The sequence below is a fragment of the Gigantopelta aegis genome, chromosome 4 (genome assembly GCF_016097555.1).
Source record: "Gigantopelta aegis isolate Gae_Host chromosome 4, Gae_host_genome, whole genome shotgun sequence".
NCBI classification, from domain to species: domain Eukaryota; kingdom Metazoa; phylum Mollusca; class Gastropoda; order Neomphalida; family Peltospiridae; genus Gigantopelta; species Gigantopelta aegis.
Genome location: NC_054702.1, coordinates 111669626 through 111697536, shown reverse-complemented (window position 1 = coordinate 111697536; position 27911 = coordinate 111669626). Strand labels below are relative to the sequence as shown.

At 37.3% G+C, this 27911-nt stretch overlaps 1 protein-coding gene across 1 annotated transcript; it reads right to left on the bottom strand.

The window, feature by feature from the left end:
- Positions 1 to 1979: 1979 nt before the first annotated feature.
- On the bottom strand, positions 1980 to 26064 carry LOC121371783. The gene is made up of 5 exons (XM_041497921.1): positions 24496 to 26064; positions 22461 to 22553; positions 22037 to 22065; positions 20076 to 20867; positions 1980 to 2147 (listed from the first exon to the last, which is right to left on the bottom strand). The coding sequence occupies exons 1-4, from the start codon at positions 25925 to 25927 to the stop codon at positions 20448 to 20450; spliced, it is 1974 nt and encodes a 657-aa protein (XP_041353855.1). The 5' UTR covers positions 25928 to 26064; the 3' UTR covers positions 1980 to 2147; positions 20076 to 20447.
- Between the last annotated feature and the right edge of the window lie 1847 nt (positions 26065 to 27911).

Below are 27911 nucleotides of genomic sequence, written 5' to 3'. Positions count from 1 at the left end.
TATATGGTCGTCTGTTGTGTATGCCATGGAACTATGAAACTAATGAATGTGAAAAATGCATGTTCTTGACATATGAAGCAATTGGTATGAAAAATGCATGTTCTTAATTAAGCCTGAATGTGGTTGAAATCTCTTGTTTCTCATCTCGGCACTTGGGTGAGCTCTTTCTTGTGCTTCCCCACATAATGCCTTCTAAGAGTTCTTATGTCACGAGCTACAGGTGCTGGTTCCATCAATACAATCATTCTTAGCAACTGTTCTTGTGTGATAACAACAGTGGGCAGTCCTACCTACTGTGGCTACATACACACACAAACACACATGTTCACTTGGCATGTTGGAGTAATATATTTATGATTCTCTTTTCTATTGTCTCGTAGTGTGCAGTATTACCTTTAAGAATGTCTAGTCCAGTTATTCCAGCTCCCATAGAAAGATGGCACAATAGATACAACTGTGATTCAGGGTATGTTATTAATAAATATAAAAGTTAAATATTTCTACTGTAATATTAAGACTGTCATCATGTAACATGTTTTCAGCTATAGAAATCTTTGATCTTTAATTAACAAAATCTCATAGTAAAGACGTTCTTTAAAATATTAGTGTTGGTATTTTCAAAGTGCTTGTTGTTGCCCTAATGTTTGTAGTTTTACAAATTGGTTTGGACTGCAGAAGAATTTCGTACATATAGGAAAATATATAATGAGACATAAGTGAAGTTTGAGCAACATCAGGATAATCAAAAACACTGAATATAAAGGCACTGATATTTTAATGAAGAAAATTAATTTAATATGTAACTTTAGTAATTAAAAGTTGTCATCACGATAATATCAAGTCTTTTTATGGTAAAATTGTTCAAATTATGTGGGGGTTTTCCTAGCAGCTGGTTATGAAATGTTCCAGTTTATTTTTTCAGATAAAAATGAAGCATAATATTTTGATAAACATACCTTTTGTTCCTTGTTAATATTGTTCATCATACCTATATTACTGTATAATTTGTGTTAGGACAAATGTTGCAGGTTCGTTTGAAAGGTAGCTTGTTTTATGCATGTCATTTGGTATTTGGAACCAAATAGTTAGAACAAGTGTATTTTACACTAACAAGTTTATGCCACTTTTTTGTACACATCAGTTTAAACATAATATTATACAGTCTTTTTAGAATAATGTCATAAATGAATCTTTTTCAAAGCTTTGAAGATGTTTTGACCAAGTTTTTAATTTCATTTCTAGAAAGGTTGCAGTTGGTCATGACTGCTATAAATGGCAAATTTTCAGTTTTCATGTTTGATTACAGTGAGATCTATATAGAAAGGCCACCTTTATAACACATGTGAGCAGGTGACCTTTACACAGGTCAATTACACGAGAGAGTTGTTTACAGAAAGGACCACTGATCATACGAATACTGATGGATTCTACTAATTATCGTATTGTATGCAACAGGAGACTACTGCATTGGTGATATGTAGTGGTGTGGAATAGGATGTCTTCAAGTTAAAACGTGTGGGGTAAGGGGACAGACTGTTTGTATGTTTACAAAGCAATATTACCTGATCTCATTTCGGTCATTTCTAGCTTTCAAGTTAGATAGATGTGCAATTATTTGGTGTATGTCTGCCTTCAGAATACCACTGAATCGAAACAAGCCGATTGGTTACATTTTAAAAAAACCTTTTATTTAAGTAAATGCATAATGTAGCCAAGTTTTTCTCTTCAATACAATATTGTGTGTGTTAAAGATTACTAAATGTTTTTGTTAATAGTGGAGTTGTACTTGGCCGACAACAAGGCGACGTGTTAGGACGAATTCGCTTGTCTTGTTACAGTTGTTGGTTCTTTCATAGTGCTGGCTCGTGGCCCTCTTGTTAGATTTTTACCTTTCCATTATGCCGTGTCTGTGTCACATAATACATAATATATTGTACAGAGCTGTAGAAGAACATCACAATAAAACAACTTGAACAATCTCATCTTTAGTTCCCTTTATTTTTTTTATATCTGTTTAATTTTTCTTGATTAAGAAACGTTAACAAGTTGTTCTAGATACTGTGCTCATGGCAGGATGAACGGACCTTTTATGAACTCCAACACCATTGTTTTCACAGTGAATCGTGTCCTCACAACTGTGCACTGAACTGCAAGTTTAGAAAGAAAGAAAGAAGTGTTTTATTTAACGACGCACTCAACACATTTTATTTACGGTTATATGGCGTCAGACATATGGTTAAGGACCACACAGATTTTTTTAGAGGAAACCCGCTGTCGCCACATAGGCTACTCTTTTACGACAGGCAGCAAGGGATCTTTTATTTGCGCTTCCCACAGGCAGGATAGCACAAACCATGGCCTTTGTTGAACCAGTTATGGATCACTGGTCGGTACAAGTGGTTTACACCTACCCACTGAGCCTTGCGGAGCACTCACTCGGGGTTTGGAGTCTGTATCTGGATTAAAAATCCCATGCCTCGACTGGGATCCGAACCCAGTACCTACCAGCCTGTAGACCGATGGCCTGCCACGACACCACCGAAGCCGGTTGCAAGTTTAGATTCGTAAAACTAGTCATGAGTGGCAGTCCTCTTAACAAAGTAGGAAGGATGTATCCTGGGAAGTGTTGATCTCTTAATAACGTTTTTTTTAAATTGTTTTAAAATTTATTATTATTTTTTTTAATTAAATCATTTGCCATTTTGGACATGTACACTTACTAGTCCATGGGCCAGATACTGAAACCCTCCCCCCCCCCCGGGATTTTTGGAGACAGGTATTTTTAGATCCCTCATTATATATGAATTTAATATCTGCTTGTCTGCAGCAAAAATGTTGGTGGATTAAAAAAATATCGCCATTTGAATGGGGGTACCATTGCACATTTTGTGTCCCCAAAACACTATATTGAAAAATTAAATATAGTGATAAAGTTGTCATCCATATAAATTTTTAACAGATATAAGGCCAAAATGAATGATATTCATCCTATACTAGATGTTAATAGTAACAAACCAAATAACAATGCAATATGTGGTATGAATAATGATATACTCATCGGTAAAAGTTAAGCAATGCCTGAAATGCATTATTTTCTATGTTTACACATATTTTGGGCTGCTTGAACCTTTTACTATTAAAAATTGCACTGTATTGAATATATTAAGGCAACATTATTCAAATATGGTTCAGTATATCTGCCTATACTATACTCGACAAAATTAATTTTAGCATTTTTCTTTAAATATGGGGGAAAATACAACTTCTTCCGTTGAAAGTTGTTAGCATTGTGGCATGTTCTTGAACTTAATGACTTAAATAACAATTTTGAAGGAACACAATAACAAAAAACATTCTGAACAAATGTGTAACAAATACTTGCCTAATGCTCATTTCAATATTTTTCATAAGTATGTGAAATACCCAGTGTTTTTTGCATGTATAACCAGTAAAAGTTTAATGAAACAATGTATAGAAGCCATATATATGACCAAAACATGCTAAAATAATATGACAGTAACAAAGAATTGTATTATAATATAAGAAAGTTTACTAGCCCTTAATTAATTTTGTTGAGTATACATGTATGTGCATCAATATTATGAATATGTCCCTCTTTACTAAACACCAGTGTTAAAAATTTAAAGCATCAGTTTTGTGTACCTACCATAATTTCTTTTGCATTACATCTATCTCACAAAAGTTCATCTTATACTAGTCTGTGTTTGTAATATTTTTAGATTTGCCTTTATATTTATATTGTGCTTAACTTATGCTCAGGTGTATATAATTAGTTTCTACATCAAATATTGTCTAGGAAAGTTTTGACTTCCTTTCATATTCTTTTGCATTTTCATGCAATTAAAATATGTCTGTCATGTTCACAATTTCTGGTATTCTCCTTCTCCAGACTCTGCTCTGGTTCCTCCATCAGTATGTCCATCAGCGCTCATAGTATAATATCACTATTTCATCTCTAGTGTGCCTTCTAAAATTTCTCAACCATATGACAATTTGGTTGAGGAATAGGCTGGACTGCCTGCCATGACTGATACCAAATGACAATTTGGCAATTTGTTCTCTTTATGTGCATTGTCAGAGCATTCTCAGTGAATACATACATGTAGAGTAGAGTGGAGAAGGCTGATTTACACTCTACTGTAGTTCAATATTATCATCCTTTGTTTGGCAACAAACATTTCCAGATATTTCTCAAGTCATGATGTTTTTGTATGTTATTCGCACCTGCACTCCCATAGAGAAGGTATATGAAAAGATCTGCTTCTTAAATATATGAACATCAATTTTTGCTGAACTTCATGAGCTAACAACATTTCCAGGAAGTCTTGGTGTTGCTTGAGAATATTCAAAACCTCCAGTTTTCCATTCTGCATAAAAGCACTGTTGGTATCATAGCCAGTAATGGCAAGCACAGCTGGAATTGCTAGTTGGCGTCTTCCCTGCATCCTTAATGATGCTATGCACATCTATAAGATGCCTCTTGTTGCCAAGTTGAGTGTATACAAATTTTCGTACCGGGGATGGTGAACTGGCAGCAATGTACAGACATTGAAGTATAATCTTTGTTTCTGCATCTTCTTGTGTATTTTACAATACCCCCAGACATGGTTTGCATTTGAAACATGTACTTTGTCTCACAAATAGAACCCTCTTCCCAAGAAGCTGAGGGCAGAGTTTTCTTTTTTTCATTTAAAAGGTCTTCCAGTCTCTTAAGACCTTTGTAGGGATTTCTTGATCAAGTAGTGCTTGGAAGAACCCCTTTCACATGAGAAATTTAGTGCCAAACCACAAATGCTGTTATTATGCTACTGTGGATTAGTTGCAAACCTTCCATCCAGTAGATATTCCCTGAAAATATGCTGTACCAATAGAGCAAATTGGAAGAGAGCAAACTTCCATGGTCTCATATTAGTCATATTACAAAGTCCAGGGTATTCCTCAACCACATAGAAATGGCTGAGAAATGTCCAAAGAAATATTGAAGCTGAATTGTATGGTTTATGATCTGGTAATGCAAGAGCTGTTGACATATTGAGGGAGGAACAAGAGCAAAGGCCCAGAGGATTTTTTTTTTTTTACAGATATTGTGAACATAATAGACATATTTGAGTCGGATGATGAGACTGAAATAGGAAAGAAAGTCAAGTGCTAGATATGCCTGATGACTATATCTGATGTTAATTATATAAACCTAAGCATAAATTAAGCACAATTTAAATACAAATATGTTTTTAAAAATAGTACAAGCTTCTGTGAGGAAGTATATAATTATTTATACCTCATATTATATTGTTTTGTAATTGTTATTAACATCTACTTTATAGAATAAAAGAAAGGATGTAGAAATAGAAAATTGTAAACTTCACATATATCATATTTGGGTCACATAAAATGATTGCGAATTGGGAATGAAAGTTACATTTTTATAGTGCTAGATATTTGCCTGATGACAATATTCTATGTAGTCTGTAGATATCAATTATATACACCAAAACATAAGTTAAGCATAATATAAATAGAACTGCAATTCTAAAATATTACAAAAAGCAACAAAAAAACCTAGCTATTGTAAGATGAACTGTTGTGAGACAGATAAATTGTATATGTAATGCCTAGAATGGTATGTAAATTCACTTTTTATCTTTGTAAGACTTGTGTGTAATCTACAAATATTCAAAATATCCATGTAAATGGTTTAGACAGCATGTACTGCACCATATTTAAGTAATGCTGCCCTCAGATATTAAATACAATACAATAATAAAAGGATCACAATGTTTTAGGTACGGTATGTATATATACACATGTACACAGAGAATAACGTATATCGGGAACTGTGTAACTTTTTCTGATGAGTATACCCCTGGTACTATATCCATACCACATATATTGCATTGCTTTGTGGTTTGTTATGAACATGTAATTTAGCATAAATAGCATTCATAATTTGGTCTTAAACCTGTTCAAAATATGTATGCATGTTAACTTCAACATTGCCATGCAGTTTTTTCATATACTTTGTTTGTAATACTTAGGACATTTCAAATTCATTGACTCACTATACTTAGATGCCAAAAATGTATTAGTTTTTGGTGGAATACATTCACCAGTAACCCAGCTTTAAAGTAAAAGCAGTGATATAGTCCAGAATTATTTTCAAATATTTTGAAAATTAGAACGGTATATTGCGTGAATAGATTAAAGTGTTACACATGTGCACTATTGCAGAGGTAAATAAGTAATTCTATAGCGAATTCACTTCAAATTCCCATTCATTCATGGGTGTGTTTGAGCAATAAGAAAAGCATTTCAAAACGCTACCCAGATTGTTTATTACCCACGTCAATTCAGTGCACTTTTAAGAGTAAAATCATTAAAAAGGAAACCTCTAGATAAAAACCTGCTTCAACTAGTCTTATTCATGTGTGGTATTGACGGTTTTTAGTATCGTTAATGGGGTATTGAGACTAGTACCAATATATTACTGTAGTTTTTTTTTAAATAATTGATACAGTGCCATTATGCGTGATGACAGTCTCATAAATTGGGACAGTTCCCAATGCATTTGTATATGTTTATCCAAACAAAACACATTGGGACCTTTAAAATGCATGCCTGCACAAAGTTTTCCTTTCCTTTTAACTTATTTTCGTGCTTATATCCAATTAAGGTTCAAGCACGCTGCCCTAGGCACACACCCTAGCTATATGCGCTGTCTGTCCAGGACAGTGATTTAGGGGTTAGTTAAAACTCGCTCTGGTGTTCATGTTAACTAGTTATTACTTTAATTGTATAATGCAGGTAAATGTCTTTATATATAGGCTATGCCTGTTGACCAATCGCATCTGTTAATATATAAACAGAGAAAAAATATTGTTTAAACCAAGTGCTTAGCCTTTAGAAGAGTCGCCACTCCCAAGACCGATTAGAAAACCCCAAACCTACACAAGACCGAGTTCGGTGGAGTTCAAACAACCGTGTTAACGTGCATCCATGAAATACCGTATATCATGGTACAGTAAATTGAGACTATAGAGGATAATTACATTGCGAAGGTCGAAGTTAGGGGGCAACCTCGGGAGACCAACCACGACGGCCCCCAATAGGCAAGGTCCCAGTATGAGCTACAGTTCGACAAACTAGGTCACAATTACTCAGATAGCTTCATTTTTTTCGATGAACCCTTCTAAATTATGCGTCAAATTAGCTCAGGAAAATTGCGCAATCTGTTATATTTTCGACTTAATCCTACGGGACATTCAGAATTCAATAGCACCACGATTTGAATTCAGTTGTCCCCGCCCGCTGCCGACCCTGGTCGGGCTACTAGTACTCTCTTTCAGTTGCCAGTGAGGGCGGTCCATCCTCCCACCCAAAACCCTTTCCTGTCCTGGACGGAAGAGCCGGCATGGGTTGGCACCTGCGCTCATGACAGGCGTGCGCTACAACAGCTTGGCCTGACCTGAGTTTCATGTATACAATATGGAGACTATTTTAGGGAATAGTTACAAAGTACGTTTCGGATAACAGGCACCCATGACCTACCGTGCTATATGTACAATGCGTAGAGACTAGGAAATATTTATAAATTACGTTTCTGTGTTGACAAGCATCCATGACCTACTGTATGATATGTACTACGAATAGAGACTATTTGGGGAATAATTACAAGAGAAAAAACCCCAATGTTTTATTTAACGACGCACTCAACACATTTTATTTACGGTTATATGGCGTCGGACATATGGTTAAAGACCACACAGATATTGAGAGAGGAAACCCGCTGTCGCCACTTAATGTGCTACTCTTTTCGATTAGCAGCAAGGGGTCTTTTTTATGCACCATCCCACAGACAGGATAACACATACCACGGCCTTTGATATACCAGTCGTGGTGTACTGGCTGGAGCGAAAAATAGCCCAATGGGCCCACTGACGGGGATCGGTCCCATACCGACCGCGCATCAAGCGAATGCTTTACCGCTGGGCTACATCCCGCCCTCGGAATAATTACAAATTACGTTTTTGTGTTAACAACATCAATGTCCTACCGTATTATATGTACAATACGTAGAGACAAGGGGACATTGCGTTTCGTGGTTTATTTTAAATATAGGCATCCACCTTATTTTTCAAACAAGACACCAGTTTGGGAACAAAGATGTACAGCAACACCCCCACCCCACCCTTAAAAAGACTGCACCCAATACCCCCCAAACCCACCCCCCCCCCCAAAAAAAAAAAACACCGCTAAAATTCGAATAAAACAAAAACAAACAACACCCACCAAAAACCACAAGCAACAACCCCCATAAACAACAACAACAAGAGTAATAACAAAAAATAACAACAGCAACAAAAAAACAAAAAAAAAAAAAAAACCCAGAAAACCCCCAAACGACACAGTATCAAAAATGATACGTTAGTTTTTTCATGCCTGTATAACTTACAATACATATTATATTGGCAATAAAATGTTTTCAATAAGTACAACCAAGTTAAAACATTTTTTTTACCTCTTTTAAGGTTAAAAGGACAACAAACATCAGCTCGTTTAGAACGTTTTTATATATACATAAATACTGTGTCAATTAATTGACAAGATTCAAATTACTGCACCGATTGGCGACATTAATACACGGACACCGAGTTGTCGATAAAAGATAAATTCAGTTAACATCGTTAACGCTACTGTCAAACAAACGTTCGAAAGTAATATAACACAGGCCAGTAGGAACTGAAGGGACAAGGGGGAGGCAGGGGGGATACTATTAACTTTATAGTCAAACTATGTATTTAAAAAGTAAAACAAATATTATTTAAAACATTTCTGTTTTGTTTTGCAGATGATAACAAATTTCGTTTGAGGCCGTTTAGTTTTTACAAAAGTCTCGCCCTGCACTCCCTTCAAATATCCATCCTACGGGCCTGTAACAGTACTGCATATGTAATATGTAAAGCGAACAATAAAGATATTTCATTATTAAAATATATACAAAATAAAAGCAAATAAACGTGATAGAAAAATAAAATAAATAATTATTACAAAACATTCTTGTTTTCTAGAGCAAGCAATCATAGTTGTACAACCTGTTCTGTCTGATGAAAGCGAAATATGCATTATAAACATTATCAGGGCCTATCTGAACTGAACTGAACTGAACTTTATTTACACTCTGGCCGTAATTCAACGGCATATGAGGTACATTGTAAAAATATAATTAAATAAATAAATGACAAGATGGCACATTCGTCATAATAATGTACATCAAATAAAACAAGTGTATATCTATGGATTCATACTTGCACTTGAAGACATACATTGCATATACAAATAAAATGAAATTGTAAAAACAGATTTCAGCCATGGGACTTAAGAATATGTATAATTTGTTTACAGAAAACTGCTAGCTTTCTGAAAACACCAGGGTTTTTTTTACTGTCAAATAGCATTCTAAATTTATAAACATTTGGTCTAGACTGGCAACACTTTGACAGAAGTCTTGTTCTTTCATCTTTAAAAAAAGGACAACACATTATAAAATAAAATTCATCACCAATTTTGTTATTTGTACACAGAAAGCATGTTCTATTTGTTAAAGTTATTTTTTTCCATTTGCCTTTTTCAATGGGAAGATAATGATTTGAGAGTCGAAAATGTAATAGTGGTAACCAATATTGTTTCTCTAAATTGGTTAAATGTGTCTCGAACAATATTTGATTTAAACAGTCTGTAACAAGAAGCTTTAGATAAGTTAACAATTTCATTGTTCCATGTATGTAAGAACTGATCCTGTAATCTTAAAAGAATTCTTTGTTTTAATAGATTTACATCTGGTAGCTGGTTACACTGTGCAGTCCATACATTACTATATCCAAAGTCATCCAAAACAGATTTGATAAACTTTAACCATTTATGATCACATATTCCATTTTTATAATCATTCAGCAATAATTCATATATCAAGAATGATAACTTTGTGTGTTTTTCAGTTATTAGTTTAAACCAAAAAGTGATCATTCTTAATTTGACACCAAAGGGACTGGGTAACGCCCTAATTACGGTATTGTAACGGAAACTTTCGCCTACGTCTCGATGTCAGCGCTACATTATCGTATCTAGGTAACGCCCCAGTTCTCCATATAACATACTAGTATTCACAGGCGTTGACTTCTTAACTGACCACAGAAACTTCATGAATTTATTTTGTAACGTTTCTAAATAAGTTAAGTTCTAAGTGGTAGAGGTGGCAATAATTGATCAAGGCCATATCTAAGTGGTAGAGATGGCAATCATTGATCAAGGCCGTATCTAAGTGGTAGAGGTGGCAATCATTGATCAGGGCCGTATCTAAGTGGTAGAGGTGGCAATCATTGATCAAGGCCGTATCTAAGTGGTAGAGGTGGCAATCATTGATTAGGGTCGTATCTAAGTGGTACAGGTAGCAAGTGAACATTCTCCCCCAATATAAACAATGAACCGATAAATGTGCATGTCCCCTATCCTTGTATTTCATTATAATCCAAGGGGGGGGGGGGGGGGGGGGAGTGGTGGCTCTGAAAAGACAAGACGTTGGAAAACATTAGATTAGGGACATAGGACAATAGGAACAACCTTAACACCAAAGTAGGACTCGCATACAGATAGCATGCGGTCAAGGCCGGCTCTTGTGCCCACGACAGACGTGCGCTATAACAGCTTGTTCTGAATGTGCACGTAAAACCCTGACATGACATGACATAAATGTAATTATATAATGAATAAACATAAATTCACATAAAAACTTTCTTAAGTTCCTATTCGAATAACTTTGTTTTTTGAAAAAAAAACCCAAACACATCTTAAAGTTTCTTCACAAAGTACAATCAAATTGTAAGGTTAAATCTCATTGTTCAGTACAGGCATGAAGACAGCTGATGGAACAGCCTTTAGCCACTACTTGTAACAATGCAGGTGAAACTGCAGACCTTGGCTGTTCCAGCATATTGTGTCTTCACACCTGTATTAAAATTAGCTTTAATCTGCACAATTTGATGGTAATTAGTAAAGAAACGTATTTATTTTTTATGTACAAATATTTTGGTTTTTTTTTTATTGGATTTGGTATGGGTTTAAAACTTAATATTATGTTTTATACGAGTTTTAGCATTATTTAGTACATGTATATAGTTATATGTCAATAAAAAAAATCCCTTTTATACGCATCCTTTTTGTCCACCGTAGAATATTTAATTTACTGTTCCCCCATTTATTGTCGGCTAGGTACGACCCTACTAATTAAATTTGTCATTCATGCTTATTAAAAATTAAACGAAAATTGCAAATTCGAAATACAGTGTATGGGCGATTCTCCAAAAATGTGTCACTTTGCGTTACCTACCTTAATATTGATAACAGTATGAAGACGGAGATAAACATCACTTGGATAATTATATATTAATCAGAAACTCAACAAAAATGTTTATAGCACAAAGGCAACTAAAATTATTATCAATTGTTTAATTAAATAGGGTGAAAAATATACTGAAATATGTTCATGCTATTTTGCTCTTTGATGGGCTACTCAAAAACATGAATCGGTAAATCACATATCGCAGTACTCAAACACTTCATATTTGTAAGAATATGCTCTATAGGAATTACATTAATGCATAAAGTTTGAGCACTGTCAGTGTCTTCTGACGGTGCGACACATTTTGGTGGGTGTAAGCATTTGTCAACAACTCGAAAAGATTTATTTAGACAAAGAAATGTGATGGAATCATTTCGATTCCATCCAGAACTTTTATTGCAGTTTTTACGTGATACTGACTTTTATTCTACATTTTAATATTATATATCTGTGATATTTGTATTTTTACACAGTTCTTTACACTGTGTTTTTATTTAACTGTTGGATTTTTATATCGATGTTGATGATCACTTTAGATTTGCGTTTACCATAGTTTGACACCCAATAGCCGATGTAAAAATTTGGTTCATAGTCTTTGATAAAAATTATCGATGACCCACCAAGTTGATAAAAATAATAAAATCATGTGTAAAGATCGCTGCTTAACTTAAAATACATTCATTTGACCCCAGAAGTAAGACACGACCTTGAAATATCATATTTTAAAAACATTATTTTCGACAAAGGTGCTTCAATGCCAAGTGACACATTGTGGGAGAGTATATATATGTTGCAACATACCCTGGATATTATATCTACTGTAGTGATAAAATGAACTAATAAAATAGGTCTAAATGTTAATTAAAGCAGCAACTCGTACATGACCAGACTAGCTGTTAGACGACCTATGACCAGACTAGCTGTTAGACGACCTATGACCAGACTAGCTGTTAGACGACCTATGACCAGACTAGCTGTTAGACGACCTATGACCAGACTAGCTGTTAGACGACCTATGACCAGACTAGCTGTTAGACGACCTATGACCAGACTAGCTGTTAGACGACCTATGACCAGACTAGCTGTTAGACGACCTATGACCAGACTAGCTGTTAGACGACCTATGACCAGACTAGCTGTTAGACGACCTATTAACCAGGCGCTATCTCCATTTTGGTCCAAATTGACTTAAAGGCGCAGTTGAGTAGACTGAGATGAACTTGGTACTCGTCTCCCACGGGGCTGATTCTCATTCCAGGCAGTTCATCATGAAAATAACATACACCTGGAAATTGATAAAGCACCACCTAGTTTTGACCATGTACCTTATACTTCACAAACCAGACCAGTCCGTGGATATAAAGCTCTCAAATTAATGTTGTGTATGTACAGAAGATATTGAAAAACACGAACAGCAAGAGACACTGTCGTTACATCGATATTTAATGTATTTTGGGGAAAAACCCAGAAACCGTAAATCTGCATCAATATGTATGGTAATTAACTCTGGAGCTGAAATCACACTGTAATGTATTCATGCTATCTCAGTAAATACTAAGCAGAGGCCTAATTCACTAAAGTCTTGCAACGTTGCGATTTCGCAGTGCAATGTTAAAAGACTTGCAAAGAGGATGCTTTGTTGTCTAGCAGAGCCTAAGAGATCTTTGTGAATTAGGCCCCAGATACAGAATATGTTAAATTGCAACTCGATAAGGCCTACAGGTTTTAAACGACGTCGTCACAGACAGCAACTACTTCTAGGCGCCTTTTGGGCTGCAATACAACTCAGATGGTGCTTAATTCATTTCCAGGTGCATACCTATATTCTACCTTTTGACATTAGAGGGCGATTAAAAAAAGAAGAAAAAACCCCCCAACAAAACCACCCAACTCCAACCTCCCAAGAAGAACAACAACAACACACCCGCCCCCACCCAACAACAACAACAACAACAACAAAACCCCATCTGGAATGAAATCTGTTACTGCCACACGGACTGACGTAAGCGTAGAAAAGGCTACTTCTAGGCTAGCCCGAGTACTCTGACTGTAAGAGAGCTAGACGGACATTTGGACATAAACACGCTCTCATTACAGTCAGAGACCAACCTATGTCTTTTTTTGGCAATTCCTGACTACCAAACGGTAGGCAACGAGTCCCGCTCTAATACCACAACAATCCTATGTTTGACGTCAAATACCTTTACATCAATCATTTTCGAGTTAAGTGATACAAAAAAATCCACATATTAATCACTAATACACATACTACAGAAAGAAACCCGACAGCACCCACATTCAGCTACGCTTCGTGACACTCCGTCGCAACAATTACAAAGCTCGGCGATCTATTTCGAGACTGGGCGATTCCGCCTTGTGCAGCAGTTACAGGGGTCGTCTCATAAGAGGAGGCAGTACGTAGCACATACTTTTGCCGTATCCTGTCGATAACACCCCAAATGTATCCTTCAAATTCAAAATGGAATCAATAATGTGTAATTGTTTTGGTTTAATGACGTAATGAAATCCAAATTCATCCAAAACGACATTAGCCAACTCTTCCATGTTGTAACTTCGCTTGATATGAGACGGCCCCTGTAACTGCTGCACAAGGCGGAATCGCCCAGTGCGCGATCACGTGGTCTACGTCTCGAAATAGATCGCCGAGCTTTGCAATTGTTGCGACGGAGTGTCACGAAGCGTAGCTGAATGTGGGTGCTGTCGGGTTTCTTTCTGTAGGAAGTGTATTAGTGATTAATATGTGGATTTTTTTGTATCACTTAACTCGAAAATGATTGATGTAAAGGTATTTGGCGTCAAACATAGGATTGTTGTGGTATTAGAGCGGAACTCGTTGCCTACCGTTTGGTAGTCAGGAATTGCCCAAAAAAGACATAGGTTGGTCTCCGACTGTAATGAGAGCGTGTTTATGTCCAAATGTCCGTCTAGCTCTCTTACAGTCAGAGTACTCGGGCTACTTCTAGGCCTATCTCCTCGAACCTCGTTAGTTATTCTCTCAATTGTTACCCATATGGGCTAAAATGTCAGCGATATGTATGTATGTGCGTGTCTGCGTGTGTGTACGTGTGTGTCTGCGTGTGTACGTGTGTATGTGCTTGTCTGCGTGTGTACGCGTGTGTGTGTTTCTGCGTGTGTGTACGTGTGTATGTGCGTGTCTGCGTGTGTGTACGTGTGTGTGTGTGTGTGGAAATGTCCCTTGTATTTTAACGATTCTATAATATTACGTTTTGATATACATTATTAAAAAACCCTAAATAAAACATTTTCCGATGCCATGAAAACAACTATGTTTACACGAAGAGCTAGTGAAACAAGAGAAACAAATCAGAGATCATTGTTTTGCCCAACACGTGGTTAATATTATGTTGCATTTTATGCTATTAACAATTTGATACCTGCAAAAAACAGAATTCGTACAATTATTTCATTACAATGGCGTACACCCAGAAATTATCTCCCTCTTAGAGGTCGCGTCGTTACTATACACCCTACAGTCTCGCTTTAAACAGCTGTTCGGCAATGTGATTAGAAGCACCTGGTCGTATAAAATTACTTTGTCCACCTCTGTACGAACAAGAAAAGTGGTCATATTTTTTTCAAACGATGAGGCATTGCACAAAGAATGTCTGGACTGCATAAAGGATCTAGTATATGACAAATTACAACAAAAAACCCAACAAACAAACAAACAATGAATCGCTGGAAAACGAGACGTTTGCATGTCATTGCCAAAAACCTATCCATGGTCGGTGTGTGGATTTTTAAAAATTTAATTATTTATATATTATTTGAATAAAATCTGGTTGAAATACTATATTTTCTTCCTTTTATGTATGCCATATGGACATTTGTTTATTTGAGTGTTTTGTTCACTGCTTTTTGGTGAGGGGGAGGGTTTTGGTGGGTTCGTCCAACCCCCCCATGGCATTGATCATGTTTGTTGTCGATTATTAATTTATTAATTAATTAATTTATTTTTAATCAATAATTTCACATACTAAAAGAAAAAATGTTTTAGAAACAACACACTTTTAAAATTTATGTACAGGGCCAGCGGAGTGTATTTGAAAGTGGGGATGGGGTGGGGGTACTAGTAGTGGTATGTGTGTGTGAGAGAGAGAGAGAGAGAGAGAGAGAGAGAGAGAGAGAGAGAGAGAGAGAGAGAGAGAGAGAGAGAGAGAGAGAGAGAGAGAGAGAGAGAGAGAGAATATACATGTATAAATATCGGATGTTAACATAGGGCCTATGACATCTCCAGACTTTTGAGCACAGTAACAGAAAAAAGAGGAGACCATGGCCCTATCGGCCCTCACGTCTACCACAGCCCCTAATACACATTTTCTTTAGGTACAAGGCAGAATAAAATTGTCTTTTCTTCATTTGTTAAACTCTATATTTGATTATTCCTTTGATAATCTGTCTATAGGGGGCCTACTAGTTGGGTATCTCTTTTGTAAGATGTAATATGTATGTAGGATGCCTTTTCTTTTTATACTAATCATATCTGAAATTACTGACAAAAATACTACCAAAGGTGGTGTAAACAAATAACTCCAATGAAAGTGAAAATGCTGAAATTAAAGTAATTGGTAGGAGTAGCCTGTGTGGTGGCCATGGGTTTACCTTCTCAGTGAGTTGGCATCTATGCCAAGTGTCAAAACCATGGGTCAAAATTATGAAGGCTGTTTTTCTGAAACAGATGTTAACACCAAATTTAAAATGTGCTGAGATGTAATAAAAATATTAATTACTTTTCATTATTGTTATTCTAAAGAGACCGAAGAGCTTGTTTTGCAATGTGAGATTTAATTAAATACTTGAGGCATAACAGAACAAACTGTTTTGTTTTTGATACTGACCCAAAAACAAACTGACCATAAAATACTTTCCAAATTATAATCTAGAAAGAAAGAAAGAAAGAAATGTTTTATTTAATGACACACAACACATTTTATTTACGGTTATATGGCGTCAAACATATGGTTAAGGACCATACAGATCTTGAGAGGAAACCCGCTGTCGCCACTACATGGGCTACTCTTTCCAATTAGCAGCAAGGGATCTTTTATTTGTGCTTCCCATAAGCAGTATAGCACAAACTATGGCCTTTGTTGAACCAGTTATGGATCACTGGTCGGTGCAAGTGGTTTACACCTACCCATTGAGTCTTGCGGAGCACTCACTCAGGGTTTGGAGTTGGTATCTGGATTAAAAATCCCATACCTCGACTGGGATCCGAACCCAGTACCTACCAGCCTGTAGTCCGATGGCCTAACCACTACGCCACCGAGGCCGGTTTATAATCTAGAATTTATTTACTTAAATATCCTAAAACTGGAAATTTTAATATTTGTTCAGTTTATTTATTACCTTTTAAAATTATATATATTATATATATATGTATTTTTTTTTTTTTTTTTTCGGGTTGTGGGGGGTGTTCTCTTTTTTCTTCTTTTTTTTGCCTAACTAGACTATTTTGGACAAATGTAGCAAAATCCCAACATTTTATTCTGCAGTGACTGTTAAGCCGTATAACAGTTTATAGGCCACTTTTACTTTTTGGGGAAGTATGTTGACTACATCATGATAAATTCTAACATGGCACTGAAAAAAGCCACACTGTTGGATTGAAAATATAAATAGCAGATAGTTATTGTTTATGTACTTACCAAATACATGTACATACTAAGCAAGTAACTCTGATCATCCGAACCCCCCGACCCCACATCCCCAGCCTACGCCCCTGATTTTGTTTTTTTAATTTATAATTTATTACTCTTACAGCCTTTGGAGAGAAAAAAAAAAGTATGTCTAAAGCAGTTTTCAATTGCTATTAATTTCATTATGAGTGGAAATCATGGAAAGTCATGAATTTTCTTGGTAAACAAGTGTATGAACCATGATTATGATAATTTACAGTGGACTTTTCTTAATATAAGTACTGAAAAGTATAATATTTAGATACCAGTATCTCAAATAGATTTATGTTAAAACAGGCTCAGTGAAATCAGAATTCCTATCAGATTATGTCATTTTGTACACACAAATTAAATTATTTACATTAACAAATTATAAATATTGCAAAACAATACCGCTATCATTTCTAACTTCATGTAAATGTGCATGAAAAAGCATTGTTATATTTCTACTTGTAAAAAAGAAAAAAGAAAATTAAGAACAAAAAACGGTATATTTAATATTTTAAATTTCCTATTTATTTTTCATCATTTGAAAATATTTATTTCTGTATTTATATGTATGTTATTGTTTTTTAAATTTTTTATTACATGTATAGACGTAAAAAAAAGAAAAGATTTTTGATTTTACACTGAATATATATATTTATTTTATTAATGTTACCATAACTTTAATAATTTTGTTTGGGTTGGGTTGGGTTGGGATGGGTTGGGTTTTTATTTTTTAAAATTATTTTTGTTATTTCATTGAAATAATTTATTAAAAATAATTATGTTGACAAATTTGGATGAATTTACACTACACTGCAAACGAATAATGTATATCTTCATATTAAATCGCGATAACAAACATTGAATAGAACCCGGAAGTAAACAGCGAAGAATGGAACGTGGTGTTTTACAATTTAAAACTTTAAATGCTGTGAAAACACTCAAGTGTTATCAGTCAAATATGTACACATTTAATGGTTTTGGCATGGTGGATATATGATAGAAAGTTGTAAGGACGGTAGGGAATAGCCTACATGGTTGGGGAAAACCCACGATTTGACTGAACATTATTTTGTTCTTTTTTATTCTTCCATTTTTTTTTTAACCACCAACTGCGGAATTTCGTAGATTTTTATTATTTACTTTAATTTTTAGCCGTTCTACGCTTCAATCACATACATGCTCACAATTAGGTTGAGAATAATAGAGTGGATATAAAAAGTAAAGTTTGTTTTATTTAACGACGCCGCTAGAGCACATTGATTTTTTATCTTATCATCGGCTATTGGACGTCAAACATATTGTCATTCTGACACTGTTTTTAGAGGAAACCCGCTGTCGCCACATAGGCTACTCTTTTTACGACAGGCAGCAAGGGATCTTTTATTTGCGCTTCCCACAGGCAGGATAGCACAAACCATGGCCTTTGTTGAACCAGTTATGGATCACTGGTCGGTGCAAGTGGTTTACACCTACCCATTGAGCCTTGCGGAGCACTCACTCAGGGTTTGGAGTCGGTATCTGGATTAAAAATCCCATGCCTCGACTGGGATCCGAACCCAGTACCTACCAGCCTGTAGACCGATGGCCTGCCACGACGCCACCGAGGCCGGTTAGAGTGGATATATGCCGATCGGTGCGTTACGACAATACAAATTTAGAAACCGGAATAGTGTATAGTGCACGAGCACCACCTGTCAGAAAGTCTCTGATATAATCCTAGTAGAAACAATATATAGTCCTACAGCAGAGGCTAAAAAAGATTCTTATTTGTTCAGGTAACCGGGACCGGAAGTATAACGTTTGTCACTGTGGCTGAAATTAATCTCTGGGATGGCCTCAGACCACAATTAATTTCGCTATATGTTTCTATATAGCCTTAGTGGCTATAACATTTTTATTAATATCAGCAGGCCCGCGAAGTTTTGTATGTACCTTTGCCTGCATGGGGGACACATACCCTGAAAAGGACAACCCCTGTTGTCCAGCTCTTTCTCCCAGCATATTGGTTTAAACAGACACACCCTCTAAACCAGGCCGGAGTACACCCATTTTACACAAAAAGCACTACTTTTGCATGGGCCGGAATTACCACAAACAAGTCTTCAATGTCAACAAGTTACACATGTTTACAAACTACATGCTATCCCCTGTCACTTCAGTCAAACAGTTGCCACTTCATAGCTGTCTGCCATGAAATAATCACAGTCAAACAGCAGACTACTTGCGCGGTCAAACTTCCGGATTTTGGACAACCAAATGGGAAGATAACTGTAATCTGAGGCCGGATGTAGAGGTTTGAAGATATAAAATTTCGATTATTGGTTGGTGGCCATTTTGGAAAATGACAGCCATCTTTTTCGCACCGACTTTAGAAAATGTCATCTTATATTTTCATGGACTCTACAACCCATAGATTAATATCAGCCTAGTGACAAATGTTATACTTCCAGCCGCGGTACACTTCACGTTGGCTGGCGTCTGCTGTACGACTGTTGACAATCTAATCTATCTATCTCTATCTCTCTCTCTCTCTCTCTCTCTCTCTCTCTCTCTCTCTCTCTCTCTCTCTCTCTCTCTCTATGTGTGTGCGTCTCTCTCTTTCTCTCTCTCTGTGTGTGTGTGTGTGTCTGTCCGTCTGTCTCTCTCTGTATGTGTCTCTCTCTCTCTCTCTCTCTCTCTCTCTCTCTCTCTCTCTCTCTCTCTCTGTGTGTGTGTGTGTGTGTGTGTTTATCCATTGTCTGTCTCTCTTACTTCCTAGTTTTGTATTCCTATCAATCTATCAATCCCTCTCCATCTGAGTGTGTAAAAAATTAACTGGTAACTATCGTTATTCGTTTAGTTTCCTGCTCATACAAACAGTCACACAAACATAGACACCAATTAATACTCGCAAAACTTCTGAGTCTTGTAAAAAAGGAAAAGACATGTGAAATCTTATTTGCATTACCAACCTCTTTCATGCAGCATATTCTCCGAAAATCTGTATTACAACACTTTCAAAACCGGATTCACAGTACCCCGAATCACTATGATCATATGGTCAAACTGAAGAACAGTGGCGTAGCGTAGCAAAATTCTGGTCTGGTGGAAGGACTCGGGGAGTGCTAACGGTCTACCGGTTAGGGGGCGCAATACTTGCCTTGCCCCGGGGACTGACAACCAACGCTACGCCACTGCAGGAAAATAAGAGGTGATATTTGTAACCAGCCTTCCTTATGGTTTTATCACCAAACAGGTTTGCCAATAACACATTTCCCATTAATCACTTTTAAATATTTGGAGTCCAGCCTTTTTGGATTCTGCGAACCTTTCTGATGTCCAAGTTATTCAAGAAAAAAGGTTCCTTTGTGAGATCGTCGTCGCTGAGACCAGAAAAGAGATCTCCGTCGAGTTTGTTGATCCTGATGATCTGGGCGAGACTCTCCAGCGCACAGCCGTCGAAACACTTCTGTAGCTCGTGGACGCTCATATTCTTCAAGCCGGTTCTCCGGAGACTTGACGCCCTCCTGCTGGAAGGGCTGGACGACTGCGGTTTTGTGATGTGGATCTTGACCTTCTGCCCTCTTCCTCGCATCTATGAGAGTCTTCTCATCCACATAGTCATACACAGGGCCCGAGTCCGCGTTCTCACTTACAGGCCTGCTGCTTTCCTGCTCCTTATCACTGCCGCAATGTTTAGGATGGAATGTCTTTTTGATCTTGTTCATAAATCCTTTTACTGTGACGTGTTTCTTTTTCTCATCCTGTAAAATAACATATTTAAAAGTTTATTGTTGATACCAAACAGCTCATTTATAAAGTTTTCATCCGTACCTGGGGGTGGGTGGGAAATACGACATGCATAGCTATGAAAAATGTCTATGGTAGGATTCTATAGGCCTTGTAAAAGACATCCGATCCAGACTCTTAAGGAAGAGAAGTGAAGTGCAAAGAGGTGGGTACGAGGGACAGTAAGTGTGAGGAGGATAGGCTTTTTGTTTGTTTTATCCCCGTATAGTTTTAAAAGCAATTTCCTGCCATATGAAGAAGATAATTGCAATGTTTTAGTTCAAAATAAAATAAAACCTTTATTATACTCCTGAAGAGAGGCCTGGGTTTGTCTGCAGTCGTTAATGTGCTAACCTGAAACATTTTCACCATATATTTCCATCATTCTAACCGCAAAATTAGTTGTAATCTGTGTAAAAACGAGTAGTGGTTAGTTTGCAACTTGATATAGCTCTTTGTTAGAAATCTGACATGAAAACAAATGTTGTTATCCAGATTCGAGCATTATCGTTTAATTTGGGTAAAAACAAGCCTGTCCCCACTCTCCCCTTGCAAAAAATGGGAGCCCGTACGCCTATGTCTATTACTGTGCATTTTTGTACTACTCCCACCCAAGTCTAAAAGAAGGCTTGAACGTGTATTATAGAAAATCAACAAACGGTATGGTGGGATATGAAAGTATCATGACGTTCAACGTTTAAACGCCACAATGCACTTCGTGACACAGGCAAAGTGTTTGTATGGTGCTTTCTATATTGGTTCCTTTTAGTTAGCAACAATATTTATAAAATTATTTCAATATTATGTTTGTAAAGTTTTTTTTGGACGTCAATACACACACACACACACGCACACACACACACATACATACACGCATACATACATACATACATACATATATATATATATATATATATATATATATATATATATATATATATATATATATATATATATACACACACACAAAAACAACAACAACAACAAGAAGACCCAACAAAACAACAATTGTAAATTATATGTGTATGAACCAGTTACGTCAGGCTACGTATTAATGGAATGAATGAATCCCAGCACAAAAATACACATCGGCTATTAGGTGTCATACAAGTATATGGAAATAAGTCAAAGTACTGTTACTTACTGAAGTATTCATGTAAGCGACTCCCGAATCTGCAAAATTAATTCATACTAGTAAAACTGTGAAATAAAATTGCTAGGAAAGTAAACTGACGCTAATATCAAAGTGAGTATTATCAAACATATAACCTTTGATAATTTGTAATACCTTGAAGAGCTTTTCTCACAATCCTGATAAAGGCAATACTTGGTTGCTGTCTTAAGATATCGGCTGTAACAGTCGAACGTATACATTTTTACAATGTCTGATAACTCGAATAACTTGTGTAATTAAATTCTCCATTATATTAAGGCTAAATCAAGCAGTATGTAATGGGGACTTTGTTATGTATTAATCATGTATTCCATATTTTAAACATAAGAATCGTGTAAATAACCTCCCCATTACACTCAAGGTATATCAATCAGTATTAGAAACAATTCCATACCTGGCTCCGATTGTTCGTCGAAGTTGTCCATACCTTCGCTGAAGTTAACGAAAATATCCCCTATTACAAATTCAGAACCTTCTTCTTCTGTCTCTGAACATAAAAAGAACGAGAGTAAAAATATGATAATAGTTTATATGTTCATATAATACAACACAAATTGAAAAACAAATATCATTCAGATATATATCTATATCTATATCTATATATATATATATATTTACTATTGGAGGGCCGTCTGCGAGTAATTAATTTTCTGGAATTAGTCTATGAACCAGGATAAAGAAATCCGAGTCCTCGGTATCATTCAGCGAGACGAGAGGTCATAGTGATTTTGCAATATTTCATAATGTTGTTTGTGTGTGTGTGTGTGTGTGTGTGTGTGTGTGTGTGTTTTGTTTGTTTGTATTCAGTCACCCTGTTAGGAATTCCGATGAAATGTGGCTGCCTTATAAATGAGACAGGATTACAAAACGAGTACCTACAGACAGAAAGCTGCCTGTTGTTGAATGCTGAAACATATTTCCGTCTTTAGAAAGTTTAATAAACATTCTTAGGCAATAAGAATCTAGAAAAAGAATAGTTTTAAAGATTAAGGGGAAATTAAAAATACGAGAATTTGGCATGTTAAGGGAAACAAATATACGTGCGACTTTCTATATAGTCGGGGGCGGGACGTAACCCACTGGTAAAGCGTTCCCTTGGTGCGCGGTCGGTCTGTGGGCCCATTGGGCTATTTCTCGCTCCAGCCAGTGCACCACGACTGATATATCAAAGGCCGTGGTATGTGTTATCCTGTCTGTGGGATGGTGCATATAAAATATCCCTTACCGCTAATCGAAAAGAGTAGCCCATGAAGTAGAGACAGCAGGTTTCCTCTCTCAATATCTGTGTGGTCCGATGCCATATAACCGGAGATAAAATGTGTTGAGTGCGTCATTAAATAAAACATTTCCTTCTGTACAGTCACCTCGTTCGCAATTCCACAGTGGTTTCTGCAGATGTAGAATAGGGGTGAAATAAGGAGAGTAACCTCAACACCAAAAGTTGTGTTTGTTGAATGCTGTCACAATCTTTGTATGAATGATGCCCAGTTAAAATTATCTTCCAATAAAAAAGTTCAAAAAAGAATATGTGCGATTGCTAGTCAAAACGTTTACGACATTCTTGTTGAAAAATAAGGATTCTGGAATTTGGTCACATTATAGGAACAAGGGCGGACCCAGGAAAAAGTTCAGGGAGGGGGACCAAGGGCAAAAAGCACATGGAGCAACTCCCTGAAAAGGGCACTTCAGTGAAAATTGTAAATAAATTCTTCAAAAAGGGGCACTTTAATTTTTTTAAAGATATGTGACAGGTCCCCCTGGTCCCCTCTCTTGGATCCGCCCTTGAGGAAAAAAAGTTACATGACATCTTAACCACGAAGATATTATGATAATGTTGACACACATACATACGCCCGCATGCACGCGCGCACACACACACACGTTTCTGCATGTGTGTGTTGTATAATAAAAGATAGCTTTACTCCAAAATATGACCGTATTAATGTTGATAGGTAAAGTTGGTCGATACATTTTTGAAATTACAAAGGAATAGTTTGCAAGTAAAACACCAGTAGTTGTACAGACAGTAAGTTGCGTTAACCGTTTGTCGCTAGCGACTTCCATACCTTGTTTTAACGTTATACAGAAAACCGAATAACCACAGTGGGAACCAGTTGAAATAGTTTGCAGACATTTTGCGACAAAACGTCTGACTGACCGCATGCCTGATTCCATCGTCACTTTTGTGACAGTAATGCTAGGATCAGACTACCAACTGCTAGAAGAAAGTTGACAAACTTTCTGCTCGCACGATTTCTTTGACTGTGCGCTCTTACAACTTGATTCTCGTCGTATAACCCATTAGATGTTTTAAAACTGAGTCACCCGTCGTAAGGCGGGGGTTGGGGAAATTACAACGAAACGTCGAGTTGGCTAACTTCTTTTGTGACAGTTGACAATCTGAGCCTAGCATGCCATTGCTTGCTTACCTTTCTGAATAGGTACGACTGCGTGGGTTGGTTTCTTCCCAGCAAAAGCGGCTGGAGATTTACTAGGACCTGTAGATTTGCTAGGACTTGTAGATTTACTCATATCTGTTGATTTACTAGGACCTGTAAATTTACTCATATCTGTTGATTTACTAGGACCTGTAGATTTACTCATATCTATTGATTTACTCAGATCTGTTGATTTAACCGTCTGTTTGCTATCATAACTGCCAACAGCTCGCTGAACGCCGGAGTCTGGTTCCGAGGCAGCCCGACTTGTCATTAGTTTTCCTGTGTGATTCTCGTATGAAGGAATAGCACGTCGCACATTTACACCTTCTGATTGCGTGTTTCCCTGTTGCTGGGTTGGTTTGGACGGTCGAGGTGGACGAGCTGGGGGAGTGCTGCTCGTACTGGTAGAGCCTCGGTCCGTCCTGGGAGGAACAACTGGCGGGTTATCACCGAGGTCCTGTGGGAATATCACGCCGGGGTTCTTGGAAAAGTCGATGTACAATAAACCTTCAACCGTTTCGTTGACGTTGCATTCGGAAAAATGATTTAAGACGAATATTTCGTAGTCGGCCGTGTCCGTGTACATGGGGACCTGCACCTCAATGTTGGCGATGTCGTCGTTGTCCATGGGAAGGACGACGGCACTCCGACGATGGAACTTGGACGAAGGATTCTTATCCATAGCCTTATAATGACCAACCAACACCGTGCGCGTCTTCTTTCTCCCGGATAGCATGATGTAACCGTCATAGTGTTCGAGGTTGGAAGCAGCTTCCTGGATGTCCTTTGACGTGAACAGATTGATATCCTGCCCAATGAATTTCACACACTGCGGCATCTTGAACTTCATCACATCATGGACGGTGTAGTCCACGTCTATCTCCTGTGTAATGAACAAACCTTTCAGACTCTTTGGAAGCACGACTTCAGATTTGTTATTCTGAAGAACCCGCAGGGCTAGAACTCCCGTCTTTTCGCTGCCGATCAGCCTCAACAGTTCCAGCGTGTCGTCTGCTTGTAGTGAACTACATTCACCCTTGTATGTGAACGACAGACTCTGTCCGAGCTTGACGAATTTCGGGAAGTGTGTGACGAGTTGTTCCACCGACGTGTACTTGTGACCGACGCCGTGGATAGGACACACGCGCACCCTGCCCTTGTAACTGAGCGGAACGAACAGCTCATCCCCGTGTTTCTGATAGCAGCCGTTAGCCCATACGGCGAAGTGAGCCGCCACCATTTCAATCGTCTCACACCCGTCTATTTTGATGATGTCTCCCTGCGAAAACGTGCTGCAGTCGTGGACGCTGTATATCCCCTCGGTAACCCGCACCAGTGTTGGTATGTCCACTTTTTCAGGAATTTCACTCAGTTTGTAAGTGTCGTCTGCGAAGAAACTGTCGTCGTCTAGGTACGCCATGTTTGTTATCAACGCCCAACGTACGGCAGTACACCTCGACCTGCTGATACGGTCCGCAGAGCCGTTATAATACTACCCCAAATAGAGAGCTCACGAAAGAAATACACTTCTGAAAAAAAGAAACGCCGCAGCCTTAGCTTTAATAATTTTAATCACTGTTCGATGCTTGTGGTTGGTTTTTGTTTGTTTGTTTTTTTGTTTTTGATATTGTTCTGTGTTTGTGTGTTTTGTTTGGTGTTTTACTTTGTTTGTTTGTTTGTTTTTGTTTGTTGTTTGTTTGTTTTGACCGTTACAAACGATTAGCAGGGTATTTTGCATGTATCCTATTTTTGATTTTTTTTTTACACCCAATAGCCGATATGTATTTTTGTGCTGGGGTGTCGTTAAACATTCATTCATTCATTCATTCCGTATCCTATTTTTCAGAAACAGTATCACATCTATACTAGCTGTGTTTGTAAACTAAGGCCCAAACACACTGGATCTGGGTCTGGACCTGGGTCTGACGAGTATGGCACCAGTCGAAAATGAAACGCTTTGAATCGAATGTAACAAAAACACACCGCGTCTGTGCTGGCGTCAACTACAGATTTTTGCTATATTTTCACATTACCAGGCCGGCAGCTGCGCAATGTTGAAGCCTTATTTTTTTCATTTTTGTTAATAAACAACAGGACTATTAAGCAATATGGTAATTATCGTAATTATTGTTTATGTTTATAGGAAAAAATATATCCAAAGATATGAACGCAGTAAGTTATATTGAAATACTGATAATACGTAACAGATACAGGCGCAGACGTCAAAATACACCAGACATTTGCCACACTCACCAAACCCAGACGTCAAAATACACCAGACGTTTGCCACACTCACCAGACAGGCGTCAAAATACACCAGACGTTTGCCACACTCAACAGACACAGGCGTCAAAATACACCAGACGTTTGCCACACTCGCCAGATCCAGACGTCAAAATACACCAAACGTTTGCCACATTCGCCAAACCCATACATCAAAATACACCAGACGTTTGCCACACTCGCCATATCCAGACGTCAAAATACACCAGACGTTTGCCACATTCGCCAAACCCATACGTCAAAATACACCAGACGTTTGCCACATTCACCAGACCCATACGTCAAAATACACCAGACGTTTGCCACACTCGCCAGATCCAGACGTCAAAATACACCAGACGTTTGCCACACTCGCCAGATCCAGACGTCAAAATACACCAGACGTTTGCCACACTTGTTTTGGGCCTTACGCATATTTAATACGTAATGCGATTATTAGAGAAGGAGCAAATACAATTTTCTGTTTTTAAATGTATGTGATATTTTATATGGTGGTAGCCGACACGCTGGTAAACAAACACCCTCCCATCTCACTTCGTTTCGCCTTGCTAATAAAATATCATTCTTTTTTTTGCATCCTAGTCTCGAAATTAAATTGTTTGTAAATATTTATTTTTAATCTTGAAACAGCTTTCACAAGAAAAGATCCACCCACCCTAACAAACGACCCAACTGCTATGAAAATAATTATTAAAAGAGTTTCAATTTTAGAAGTCACCGTAACGGTAGTTGATAGGTAGTTTCTTTAAGACAAATAGACGGCAGTAACGGACCTGCATTAGTAAACAGCCGACCACACATTCCACCGAGAGGCACTGCAGGGACATGTAACAGTTTGTGAGTCGTTGCAGCTGCGGACTTTCATTAAAAAAAAAAAAAAAAAAAAAAAAAAAAAAAATATATATATATATATATATATATATATATTGGGAGGGTACTGCTATTCATAAGCGTACGAGACGGGTGGGGTGGGGTGTGTGGCATTAGTTGTAATCCATAAAAAAAAAACCCTGCGCGTGCTGTAACCTCACCGTGGTGCAGGGGTGTAGCATTCTCTTTGGCCAATACAGCACGAATTGAAATTTTGAGTAAAATTCAGTATCTATCTGTGATATTTGCAT

What these genes read in the sequence shown, in the direction of transcription:
- LOC121371783 (XM_041497921.1), bottom strand. Translation starts at nt 25,927, where the DNA reads ATGGCGTACCTAGACGACGACAGTTTCTTCGCAGACGACACTTACAAA. An exon ending in AGTCGTACCTATTCAGAAAG is followed by an intron (nt 22,554 to 24,495) that starts GTAAGCAAGCAA and finishes TTTTATGTTCAG; the next exon opens with AGACAGAAGAAGAAGGTTCT. An exon ending in TCGCTTACATGAATACTTCA is followed by an intron (nt 20,868 to 22,036) that starts GTAAGTAACAGT and finishes GTTATTTTACAG; the next exon opens with GATGAGAAAAAGAAACACGT.